Source organism: Gorilla gorilla, chromosome 6, assembly GCF_029281585.2.
Source record: "Gorilla gorilla gorilla isolate KB3781 chromosome 6, NHGRI_mGorGor1-v2.1_pri, whole genome shotgun sequence".
NCBI classification, from domain to species: Eukaryota; Metazoa; Chordata; class Mammalia; order Primates; family Hominidae; genus Gorilla; species Gorilla gorilla.
Window position 1 is genome coordinate 55,109,893 of NC_073230.2, and position 13,546 is coordinate 55,123,438.

Below are 13,546 nucleotides of genomic sequence, written 5' to 3' on the forward strand. Positions count from 1 at the left end.
GTCGGGGACCTAGGCACATGTGCACACCGTACGGAGCCCAGTAATTGTGACAAGTATGGTGTTCTTGGGAAGCACACTCCCTAAGCCACAGTGAAATCAATGCCCTGTCCACCTTTCCACCTTGTGACATTGGTCAAAGGTCTGGGCAATGACTGGCTTCAAAGACTCAATTGGAGCTTCCTGTTGGACAAGATTTAATCTGCCACCACCTGCCCTCTCTTCTGCTCCAAAGCAGTAATACCGGGACCATTTCAAGTTCACTCTCCCAACATAGCTGGGGTGAAATATCTCTGTGTCTCCTCAGAGTGGAAAGCTACAGTCTCTGGGGGCTGACCACGCAGGCAGAAAACTGTGCACAGGGTGGCAGCTAACTGCCATCTTTATCTGTCCATAACCAAATGAGCCCAAAGCATTGCTTCTTTTCTGGTTTGGATCTGAGGGAATGAGGTTAGATGGGGTCCTGTGTCCCATCACCTGACTCAGGAGGGAGGGGACAGGCCCAAGAGGGCAGAGTCTGTAGAAAAGGGCAAACTCCCTTAAGGTGGGGAGGGAGGAGCCTTGGCTGGGGGGACAGAAGAGGCAGGTGACACTGGCTGTCTCCAGCATCTGTTGATGTGTAAGTGAATCCACCAGAGTCTCAATATTCACTTTTAGTGCCCACTTCAATAGACACTGGGAGGTCCTTCAGGAGCTGGCCCACTTCAGGGGTGTGTTTCTGCAGCCAGTGTGTGTGTAGGGGTATTCATAGCAACATCGAAAACATGTCGGGACCCATTATCAACACTGCATTGTGGTTAATCTTCAAAGATCTTTGAATATAACATTTCAAAGGTCTCTGGGCAGAAATCTTAATATATTCCTGACAGCAAAACATTTGTGATTTTATAACTGAATCCACTGATTTGTAAACACACAGACACACATTCATGAACGAGCACACACGCAGACGCACAGACACATGTGGACAAAGATACATCTGTGCAAGCACATGCACATGTTTGCAGAGACACATACACAAAAGTGCACACATGCACACGCATACACACATGTGCAAACACACACAAACATACTTCAGGGTACACAAATACCGTCTCACGGAGGCTTACCAAGTTCATAATTTTATTATACTCTGAATAGAGATGATATTTAAAGAGCAGAGAAAATGACTATACAAAGGATTTATAGAACATTCATTTACATACTGGATATATTCTTTACAGTATCAGAAAAGTAAAAATATGCACTAACAAGGCAGAGAAGACGTTACAAGGTATTTGATGCTGAGAATAAATGCACAGTGACTTTTAACATGGCTATAGCTTAACACTGGAGGAATACAACAATACGTTTTTTTACTGAGTAGTGAATAGGACCCTGGCTATAACATGTGTTGGGCACAGTTCGTGAACTCTCCGCATTTACTCCCCAGGGCAGTATGCGCCTGTCCAGCGGGAGCCCTGGAGACAAAATGCCTGGAAACGTTCCTTTTCCTGTGGCCCTAGAGCCGGTGTCCATGGTGGGGGCTCTCTCACGGTTTCTGAGCCCACAGTACAATCTGTGATGACACACAGCTTGTTCTGTTTAATGCACATGTAACACAAAAGGAAGAAAGAAACTTCCTATACCAGCTCTTCAGAAATCGTGGAAACTTGCTTCCTTTGGTTCCTCAGAGGGAGCTATCTGCTTGGAGCAAATTCCCCGATGCCCTTGACCACGTTTACCTTGTGTAAAAATCACACCTGGCCAATGAGTTCAAAAAGCACGTTTGCAGGGCTTCCTGAATGCCGTCGAGGCATGGCTTCATGAGGGCCATCGCGGGCACCCCGATGTCTCTGTGATTCCCTGGCAGTCTGCGTTTCTCAATACTGAGACCCTAGTTTGCTCTGACTTCTAAATGAGCTCTCTCATCCTTCATCAGAAGGATAAGGGACCAGGCCTGCACTCTTTGGGTTAAACATGGGTAGAGACCGTCTCAGGATGAGGACCTCTTGGGGAAAGCACAAACCTCTGCTCCCTGTGGCCACATTCCTGCAGTGGATGAAAAACCGAGATGCTAGAGGCCTCTGCTAAAGACATCAGGGTCAACACATGAGGATCTGCTGAAAATGCCAGCACCTCCTGACAGTCATGCCACCGCAAGTTAGAGAAGGAGGTCCACAACGACCAAGGCAAACATTTGGCACAGAAATGAGGCACTTGGTTTGGTGCATCAATAGGAGCTAAAAAGTGGAATGGTCCACCTGCTTTCACACACGCATACACGCACGCACACACACGCAACACCCACTGTGATTTTGCTGCTTCCAACTCTGCCTGTTTCTAAGTTTTCCTCGGCCCCTCACTTTAAAGCAGAGTTCACAAAGCACATTCCCAAACCCCAGCTCCCTGACAGGAGCTTGTGACACCAGTGTGGCCTAAGAATGGGGGATTTGACTTTTGAAAGCAGAGGAGGGAATTTTGGGCTGGATCGCAATCAGGACAGTCAGCGTGCCTGCAGAGCACCTAGGCTGTGAGAGGATGGGGCCAAGGCCTTATTCGGATGTGGCCCAGCTCCATCTTTCACTCTGGGGATGTTCCAGGGTCACAAATTCCCCCAAACCTTTGACCACGGACAGATTCAAGCAGGAAAACCAGGGCATTGGAATGTTGAAATAAGCCTGAAATACACTTGATTCAGTGGCTTAGATGATGGCAAACAGTGGCACTCAAAAACAGCTTGTCAATACCGGGGTTTCTTCTCTTTTTCCTCATCCTCCCTTCTGCTCACACATGCCAAACCACACATGGTCCCCAGCAGGAACCCCAGGGTGGCAAGGGGCAGCACGAAGAGGGCTGATAAATGCAGGCGAACTTCAGGTCGTGCAGCTTCAGGCCTGAAGATGATCGAAAAGCCCATGTGGGGGATGCTGAGCTTAAATCCAGGCGTTTTCCATCCCTCCTGGACTCTCTCCATCAGAAAAGAAGTCATCCACAATCGGGGAAAAACATTCCAATGAGTAAAACATCAGGGTAGGCTGCTTGAGGCAAAGTCACCTTTGGGCGGCACCGCATATGGGAGACCCACAGTCCACTGCACACTCTTTCAGTGGCCAGGGGCCTGCGGTGCATCCTACATAGGGACAAGCCTCACAAAATCACAGCTTGGCAGGCTGCAGCATTTGACACTGGTACAGTATAGCAATGGCAAATTATCATAAATAATTTGGCATAAGTAAAATATAAATTACATAGAAATAATATTTTTGTTCCTTCTTCTCATTTCTCCTCTCGGTCCTCACAGGCTCTCCCCAGCCCAGCTCGCCCAGCTCGCCCAGCTCGCCCAGCTCGCCACAGGTGAGCAGGAGGCACAGAGCACTCACCATGGTGGGGTGGCGTGGGGTCTCTAACATGGCCAATTCTTCCCACCACCCCCATCCTCACAGCCCATCGCAAAGGCCCCTCGTTGTAGGCCCTGCTGTGTTCCAGAAGGGCCTGACTTGCACAAACCTTCGTCAAACATACGCCCCCTTCTCAGTTTCGTTAGCATCTCCATCTTGGGAAGACCAAGGTGAGGGAAACCCCCGGCCTCGGGTGCAGCTGGACAGAAGCGCCCATGCGGAAGGGCGAAGCATGGCAGTCACTCGGCACCTCTGCCTCGAGGGCTGGGGATTCCTCATCCCCCGGAATGCTGGTGTGCCAGGGATGTGGGGACCACCTCGTGTTCTGTGCTGTTTCCTTGCATGTCCCTTTCCCATGGGGACCCTAGGGGGTGGGGTGCACCCATGCCCAGCTTCTTCTACCCAAAAAGCATGTGGCTACAGAGATGTGTCAGATAAGTCACTTTCAGGAAAGGCCAATTCATGGTGATGTTGTTTGTTCTTGTTTTTGCAGAGCTGGAAGATCCTCTTTCCCCTCATGGGCCTGGAATATCAGGGTTACTAGTTTGGTAAAAAGTGGGGGCCCCACCCTCACCCAACGGCTGTCTCCAGGGCTTCAAGAGGCATCGGTGGGTCCAGGGACGGAGGGGGGTTCTCAGACCTTCTTTGGGGAGCCAATCATGACCTTTGATACGAAGTTGACAATGGCACTGGCAGGCTGCTCAGGGTCATGCTCTGCAAACAGGTGGCACACATTATCCGTGGCACTGCCCTGCTTCCGGGCCACGAATCCAAAGACTCTGCCAAAGGAAAATCCAGTCAGAGTGGTCAGTGTCCCACAAAGTACCAAGCTTCTACTTCCTCCAGCTGCCAGCGGCACTGTCAGGAGGAATTTTAAGTGGCACCTATCAAAAATCAACCACGTGCCCAGCACCCTGCTGGCCACCTGTTCATGCACTTTACCTCCAGCCTTCACAGACCTACAGATGGGATGTCTGACTCTAGCTCTGCAGTGAGGACCCTGAGGCTGAGAGGTGAGTGCCCTGTCCACAGCCCCAGGTTAGGACCTGAATCAAAGCTGAGGCTCAACTTCCTCTACAGATGCTTCCCCACGCCAGGGCCAGAATCTCCTGGGCACCTGTCCCTGCAGATTCCTGAGCCCCAGTCCTGACATACTGGACCACAGTCTGCAAGGCGAGCGGCAAGGGACTCAGGGGCTCCTGAGATGATGCCAGAATGCAAGTCCTGTCTGGACTTCGACACTCCCACCCACTGGGACCGAAGGGGAAATACACTAGGCGCTCCTCTCGGGCCTTGGAAGCCTGCATTACAAACTACATAGACTTCAGGGAGCTGTTTAAAAAGAACAGCCCATCGAATTATTTTTCTTAGAAGAATTAGAGCCATTATCTTAATAGGCTTTTATGAGTCCTGCACTTCACACAATAATGACCATATCCCTATCCAAGTCCTGGGCAAAGGACTTTCTTCTCTTTCTTAGAAAAATGAAGGATTTTTTTTGTTTAAATTTAGCAGTTTCCACATCATGAAGGGACCAGTCAATGACACTCAGGTAACCCCAATACAGTCACAAATTCCAAGCACATGAAAGCCCGTGTTTCTGCTACCAGCCAGAGTGGGAGTGTGCCCAGAACACAGTCCCCACCGGGGAAGCCCAGCTCGTCAGTACCAGGGTCTCTTCTCCTCCCCGCTTCTCCTAACGCATGCACTGAGCAACTTCCTGGACAGACGAGCCATTTGAAACACGATTCCAGGGAAGCATGCCTGTGATCTGGCACTGTGGTCATTAAATCCGGGTTATGCCGAGGAAACCAGGCTGGGGGGATGCAGCCCATTGTGCCTCCAAGTGGGAGGTTAGGAAGAGGTCCCTCAGCTGGCCCTGACAGGAACACTGGGCCAGGAATGAGCCCAGGCCAAGCAAGGCCACGGTACTCAGGGAGCCAGGGAAAGATATGCTTATAAAAAGGGAACTCTAAGCCAGGCACGGTGGCTCACACCTTTAATCCCGGCACTTTGGGAGGCTGAGGCAGGTGGATCACCTGAGGTCAGGAGTTCGAGACCAGCCTGACCAACATGGTGAAACCCCGTCTCTACTAAATACAAAAAATTAGCTGGGCCTGGTGGCGGACGCCTGTAATCCCAGCTATTTGGGAGGCTGAGGCAGGAGAATCGCTTGAACCCGGGAGGCAGAGGTTGCAGTGAGCCAAGATCGCGCCACTGCACTCCAGCGTGGGCAAAAAGAGCAAAACTCTGTCTCAAAAAAAAAAAACTCTAACAGCTGCCTGGACTGGCTGTGGAGCAATGGTGTGATGAAGGCCCTCCTCCGTTGCATTTGGTAAATTTGGAACACCTGCTTCATCCACACACCTGCACACAGGGAGCAATTCCTTCTAGCTGTGCAGACCTCAGCACTGCTCAGCCCATGCATTCCCAAATGGCCAAAAAGGCTGTGCCATCCATCTCCCTGTATCTATGCCACAGTGTTATATGACACATGTAAATATTGCACATCCAGCCAACAGCTGGCAGAAAAGTTAACAGCATCCAGATCCTTGTCCATAATGAGAACACTTTTACTTTTTTCTTTTTTAAAAGAAATTGGCATGGTGCAGTCATTTTCTTATAAGGCACCCCCTATGGAAATCTGGAAGAGAATTCAACTTTGGAGTATAACTGTAGACAAGGAGAGAATGTAAAGAAAGCTCAGCAACTTACTTTGAGGAAGGGCCATCTTTGATCCACCTTGCAAATTAAAGAGAAAAACAGAGGTTAATTTTTTTAATTAAAGGATAGAATTAAGTATACTCCTTGCTCAATAAAAATGCAAATTTCTTACTTCCTGTCTTGTGGGTCCAAGGCACAGAAAATCACACTGTTCACAGGGTAATGCCTCCGGAAGAAGAGCCTGTTGGGACATGGGGGAGAGAGGATGGCTCCTGTTACTAGTGCTTTTGGGTGACGGGGGATGCACTGGGCGGGCTCTCCCATACATGAAGATTCTTCCAGCAGAAAACATTTCATACTTTTACTCATCACTTGGAGAGAACAAAGTGTGTGCTCATTCAAAGTCAACAGATGTCATGAAACTGGGCAGAACAGTTGTTACCAGTAGACGGAAGCACCACACAGACTGAAACTGTCAGCCGTGTGGAAGGCGGGAATAGGGTCAAGAAGCCCTAACAAGCCGGGTGCAGTGGCTCACGCCTGTAATCCCAGCACTTTGGGAGGCTGAGGCGGGTGGATCACCTGAGGTCAGGAGTTCAAGACCAGCCTGGCCAACATGTGAAACCCCGTCTCTACTAAAAATACAAAAATTAATCGGGTGTGGTGACATGTGCCTGTAATTCCAGCTACTTGGGAGGCAGAAACAGGAGAATTGCTTGAACCTGGGAGGCAGAGGTTGCAGTGGGCTGAGATCGCTCCACTGCACTCCAGCTTGGGCGACAGAGTGAGATTCCATCTCAAAAAAAAAAAAAAGCCCTAACAAACTGGAAAAGCTGGCAGGGTGTGAGATGGACACAAGGAAGCACCTCTGGCCCTGCCAGACACTGCTGGCTGCAGGATCGTGGGGAAACCACTAACAGCCTCCAGGCTCCGAGCCTTGGTTTCCTCACCTGTGAAAAGTGGATCATGTTACCAGCCCACCCCTTCCACAGGACAGACGCCCAAGTCAGATGCAGTCACAGGTCTGAGAGCACTGAGTGAACAATAAAGTGCTGTGCAAGGAATATTCCTTAGGGAAGGACTCCACATGGTCACTGATACGACCCCCATAGAGACCTCCTTCCAGGCTCACCTGACAGCCCTTAGTCACTGACATGACCACCTGGGGCATCCTCCTCCGGCTCACCTGCCCAGCCCTTCCTTCCAAGAGTGCTATCCACCCAGTCCACACGGTCCCCAGAGGATGCCCAACTCAACACTCTGCTGTGTCCAGGATGGGCCAGTCTAGCTGGCTTTGGGGTCACCCCTCTCCTTCTGGGAATGACTCTGCACCGGCACAGGGTAAAGCTCATCTGGAGATGAAGAGAGAGGCCAGGAGATAGGCTAGGGCAGAGGCAGAGCCTGGGTATGCTTCAATTCAAGGTGACCCTGCAGCCACCTGCAGCCCCTCTCAAACAGGTGCCTTTTAAGACTGATTGTTGGTGAGAAGATCCCCCATTTGTCTAGAATTAGCCAGTCTGAACTCAAACACTATCTCTTACAGTATGAAAGATCTGAACTGATGTGGACATGACCCATCTCCAGGGAATATAAAGAATACAGGGAAACTAAAGAGATACAGAAAAAAGACACCTCTGACAAGGGCACATAGAACAGATCCTGTGAAGAAATAACATATCTTCCAAGGGCAGCAGGGAGGAGGGAACAGTCAACATTGTGAGGGTCCTTAAGGAGCCCAACCCTGACCCTGAGTCTACCATGTCGCCAAGCTATGCCTCCAGACCCTGAGTCCACCATGCAGCCTAGCCATGACCCTGACCCTGACCCTGACTCTGAGTCTACTAGGCAGTCTAGCCATACTCCTGACTGTAAGCCTGAGTCCACCAAGCAGCCTGGCCATGCCCTGAGCCTGACCCTGAGCCCACCAGGTAGATGATCCACATCCCAAACCCTAAGTCCACCATGTAGCTCTGCTATGCCCCTGACACTGACTCTGAGTCCACCGTGCAGCTGAGCCACACCCAACGGGAACCCTGAGTGAGCCATGTAGCCGAGCCATGCCCCTGACCCTGAGTCCACCATGTAACTGAGCTATGCCTGACACTGACCCTGAGTCCACCATGCAGCTGAGCCATACCCAACTGGGACCCTGGGTGAGCCATGCAGCTGAGCCATGCCCCTGACCCTGAGTCCACCATGCAGATGAGCCATGCCCGACCCTGAGTCTACCATAAAGCCAAGGCACAACCCTGACTCTGACCCTGAGTCCACCAAACAGCAAAGCTATGCCCCCTGAACCTGACCATGAGTCCACCATACAGCTGAGCTATGTCCCTGACCCTGAGTCCACCGTGAAACTGAGCCTTGCCTGTGACCCTGACCCTGAGAACACAGTGGGGCTGAGCCACGCCCCTGACCCTGAGAACACGGTGGGGCTGAGCCACGCCCCTGACCCTGTCCCTGCGTGTGCCACACAGGGCACTTGCTGAGTGCCCTTTTCATTTGAGACACTAAACCTTGAAATAGGTATTTTGGTGCAGGATTGAAATACGAGAGCATCAAGCATTGGGACCTTGCCCAGGGTCACCTACTGGTCAGTGTCAGGGGCACTGAACGGGTCTGACCAGCAAAACCCACGTTCTGCTTTGTGCTCATTTTTTTCAGCAGGTGAAGGGTGATGAGCTAAACCTGCCTAAACTCACTTATTCCTGAAGCTACAGAGGGGAAGATCCTGCCTTCAACCTCCCAGGTGGTTTGGGCAGATGAAGAAAATGTCTTGCTTCTAGGGACATGGGCACCACAGAGAGGCACGGGGGCCCTGCTCGGGGAGCATCCTGGGAATGCAGCCAGGCTGGTCTGAGTGTCCCCTGCCGGCCTGTCTGCTGTGATGGCTCCTGCCATCATGCTGCTGCCACAGTTGATGCCAACGTGCCTCCTCAACCACACAATACAAAATAATTGCATCTGGAATGCTCTGTTCCTAGGCCACAGGCTGCACTCAGGGATGGCATTCTGGAGGGAGGGAGACAGGAACAGCCCCGTGGCTGCTCTGTTCCATGCTTATGCTGGGCATTCAGTAAAGATCCCCATGGAGAACATCTGCTCCAGCATAACTGGCTCAGTAACAGCTCAGGTGTAAGTCATTTGAAATTGGCCAACGGAAATAGTACATATCAAGGTCATACGCTCACCTGAAAGGAAATGACCCTCTGTTAAAACAATATCTTCCAAGATCATTGGACTCTGATCATAGTATCAGAGTGTTTTTAAAGAACTGAGTTAAAAGATTTTTTGCATTTGCAATTATGTGTGTATGTGTGTAATTTTAAAACGCCAAACGTCTTTTTTTATTTTATTTTACTGATTTCTAAGAAAAATAGCCTTCCAAACAAATGCTAAGAGTTCCTATGTGGTTCCCAGGACGTATTTAATGACAGAAAAATGCCTAGACAGAGCCTGGGTGACTCATGACCTCAAGGACGGCTAATGATTTACCTGGATGACTACTCACACTAGGGAATAACAAGAGGAAGGTGACAGCCCCGCCCCTGCTGGACAGCTCCTGCCTCCCTCTAGGCACTCACTTCCTCTGATTGTCTGTCAGGGTGATGCCCTGGGCTGACACCTTGAAGTGCACAACTGTGGACACAGGTGGAGGCTCCTGGACCAGGGTGATGCTCAGGGCCTTCTGGATCGCCTGGTGGCCGGTGAGGGACTCCATCTCCACAGAGTTCAAGTACCACACGTTGCAGGCTGGAAGACACCAAGGGAGACACATGTTAGTTGCAACTATTGGGACAGGTGTGTCCTGTTAACACACAGGCAGTTGCTGATGTGCAGACTGTGGGTTTATGAACAACTTGCACATGTGGCCTATGCTGGGTGCATGTAAGGCAGATGGCCTTTGCCCCTAATTCTGAAAACATGAACAGTGAGTGCTCCAAGGATGCACTTACTCCCATGTCAAGGCAGAGAATAAGCGAGTTACTAGAGCAAAGCAGACCCGCCTGGTGTGGCTTTGCCTCCCCACCAGCCAGAGGGAGCTTTCTATTCGCCCTGCAGCAGTATTAAACCCTTGTGTCCCAGGTGGAGCCCAAGGCACCTTCTCTGGTCTCAGGGTGGGTATGGACAACAGTCACATTAATACGAAACCCAACTACTGTTATAGGTAAGGAGCCCAGAGGCCCTTGAGAAACAACCATGAGGGAAGCATGTGTCCTCGAATCCTGGTTGCCAAGAGAAGGAATGGCTTGCAGTGAGCTCAGAGAACAGGCTGGAAAAAGCCAAAAGTCACCCGGCCTCGCCTGTGTCCTGGCTCCCCATGCTGCCAAGGGAGAGCTGTGGGTCTTGTCCCTGACCATCTCCTCTTGGGAGAAGAAAAACAACCGGGCTCCATAACAACCCTTCTTTCCCTTCTAGCCTGTGACCCTGCAGTTCAAGCATAAGTGCACGTGTGACTTTGGGGCATGGGTGAAATTGAGGTGTTCCAAGACATCCAGCCTTAGCCTGAAGCTCATTCACTGAAGGAAACCAGGGCCTCTCCTGCCCAAAGGCTGAGTAGGCTTCCTCCTGAGGAACAGAACTGCCCTCACTCACTTGCCCCTTGTCTACTGTATACAAGTCCCTCTATGTGAGCATGTGGGTGTCTTAATTCCGTGGTTAAAGGCCTCTAAAGTTTCACTTAACAGAAAAAGAGTGTTTTCCCACAGTCTACAGCAACACATCTCAGCACTCGGATGCATGGTACGCGCTGGGTAGTGTTGTCTCCCTCGGCCATGTCCTCCTGGGGTAGGCAGCCCTGGGAAGCAGCTCCATTTTCTCTTTGCCTTTAAGTCTGACTTTTCAGAACCAGCAAGGGCCATGCCTATTGGCAGGTGTGTTGGCAGGTGCACAGACAGATGTGTTGGCAGGTGGTTTGGCAGGTATGTTGGTAGACGTTCTGGCAGATGTGTTGGCAGGTGCACTGGAAGGTGCGCTGGCAGGTGGTCTGACAGGTGTGCCACAGGGTGCATTGACACACAAGCCCACAGATGGGCTAGGATGTCCCTGGGTGTCACAGTGCAGGGTGACTTGTGAGTTGCTGGACCATCCTTTCTATCCACAGCAAAGGCCATAGTGTTTATAGCTGAAGACACTCTGAGGAATTGAGCCCACTATTTTTGATGATCACTTGGTGATATGGTTTGGCTCTGTCCCCACCCAAATCTCATCTTGAATTGTAGCTCCCATAATCCCCATGTGTGGTGGGAGCAATCTGGTGGGAGGTAATTGAATCATGGGGGTGGGTTTTTCCCATGCTGTTCTCGTAATAGTAAGTCTCACGAGATCTGATGATTTTATAAAGGGTAGTTCCCCTGCACATACTCTCTTGCCTGCCACCATGTAAGATGTGCCTTTGCTCTTCCTTTGCCTTCTACCATGATCGTGAGGCCTCCCCAGCCATGTGAAACTGTGAGTCCATTAAACCTCTTTTTCTTTATAAATTACCCAGTCTCAGATATGGCTGTATTAGCATCATGAGAGCCGACTAGTATACTTGGCGATATTTATCAGGTGGATATGAAATGCCTAGAAGTAACCTAGTGGTCCCGCTTCTGAGGAGACTGAGAAAGGAAATATTCTGTAACCACATGGGATAGCTAACCTTCAGGGAAAGACATTTGTGCCACATATTCATTACAGTGGGAAAAACCAGAAACACATTAGAAATGAGAGAGGGGTGAAATTAGCTCCCTCGGTGCAATACCAAGCAACTAGCAAGCGGTAACCAGGAAAATCACATGGCAGCATGGAAAGACGTCATCAGCAATCAGTGGGGAAAGCAGAATAAAAACCACATCTGCTATGATTAGAACGGGAAAATGAAAAGCATGTGTGCATCAGACAGGAGCTGCGAGGGAGCCTGGAGAATTCAAAACAGACTTCACGAGAGGGACAGTCCGCCTTTGATTTTATTAGCATTACTGTCATGCTGATCATGCAGTTATGAAAAAGAGAAAAAAGGGGAAATTTTGACCTAACTACTAGGAAAATTCCACAAAATTGGCACAATCTCAATCAGTTCACACAGAACCACAGCTGCCACAACCCAGACCCATGCTCTCTTGAAGGAGTCACAGATGGCTTTCTGATGAGGAGCAGTCTTGCTGGCTAGAGTTTGGTAGCAATCTGCTGTTTGGGGAATCTCTCTCCCCAAATGCAGGAGCTATGTCATCATTCCTCAAAGCAGAGAAGAAAATGCTGCCACTAGGGAGGCTGTTCTACGGAGCACACATCAACCAACTGACACCAAGTGCCCCAAAGCCTCTCTCCAGCAGAGAACAGGCATGCCTGCGCCTGCCTATGATTGTCCAACTGCACCCGACCCAAGACCGTCCAATGCCACTTGACAGGTCCTCTTGGCCAGAGGTGAAGATTCAGTGCCCAGTGAGAGTTACCAGGAAGGCACCCACCAGACCCATGGCATGGAGCTCTGTCAATTGCTAGGCTACTCTGGGAAAGGGACTTGATAACACAGAACAAAAGTCTGAGGCCCACATGTGGGAATTTGTCCTAAGGCAACAATCCAGAATTCAGAAAAAATAAATAATGCAGAAAGATGGTTCTCTAAGCATTGTCTGTGGTATTAAAAATTAGAAACATGGTAAATGAATATCCATAAGGAGGTGAATTATATGATGGACTATTGCGTAGCCACGAAAAAAATGAGACCTGCATTATGTTTGTAAAAACCATGGGTAAACTTATTATGCTAAGAGAAGAGAAAAGAATCGTACAGGCAGCATGACCCCAAGTACAAGGAAAAAGGCAGCATAGGATTGGATCTGCTTGACATCAGGAGTGGTCTTTTGGCTGGAGAACAGTTTATCTGCTGTCCACCCTTCCTCCCAATATTCAGGGGCTGCATAGGGGCAACCAATCTATGAGTAGTTCATTTTTCCTTTTCTTTAATTTTCCATTTTTAAAACTTAAAGAACATATAAGACTCTATAAAAAAAAAAGTATACCTACCATATGCTAAAAAATGCAACTGCAACATTTCTGGGAAATCTATTAGAAGGCTACTGAAAAGAAGTAAGTCTTTCTTTTCAGGATTATATTATATTCCTCTGCTTCAACAAGAAACAATTAAGAACTGAGGCTTAAAACACAAATAGAAATTGTTTTAGAGATTGGAACAAAGGCATAATGGCCTTAACATTTAAAAAAAGGGAGTAAACTGGAGAGCATTACAAGTTTATTCCCATCTTTGTGAGTTGTCTGACTGCTAATATTTCTGAGTTTCAGCTTCCTGAATCTTTATAACGGGGAAATTGGACATGATCATCTCAAAGAACATTGCACATCCAGGAGTCTAGGACTCTAAGTGAATTAGGACAACAAATGAAGTTCAGTTTAGGAAAGAAAACTCACTAAATTGCTGGAGGTCATCAGAGATTGCAATAGTTCCACCGTCTTGCTACAATGGTTGTTCTGCACTGATTCTAAACACCTGCAGCCAATCC

At 49.4% G+C, this 13,546-nt stretch overlaps 1 protein-coding gene across 3 annotated transcripts in view; it reads right to left on the reverse strand.

Annotated features, from left to right (window-relative positions):
* Nucleotides 1-1,102: 1,102 nt before the first annotated feature.
* The window catches only part of TNS3 (tensin 3), a 307,051-nt gene continuing 294,607 nt past the window's right edge, over nt 1,103-13,546 (reverse strand). For all 3 annotated transcript variants that reach the window (XM_019031413.4, XM_031012945.3, XM_055347356.2), the window contains exons 28-31: nt 9,626-9,794; nt 6,214-6,282; nt 6,093-6,119; nt 1,103-4,156 (exon numbers count right to left, since the gene is read on the reverse strand). In XM_019031413.4, the coding sequence (XP_018886958.3) occupies nt 4,012-4,156; nt 6,093-6,119; nt 6,214-6,282; nt 9,626-9,794 (410 nt within the window). In that variant the 3' untranslated portion in view covers nt 1,103-4,011. The remainder of the gene's footprint in view (nt 4,157-6,092; nt 6,120-6,213; nt 6,283-9,625; nt 9,795-13,546) is intronic.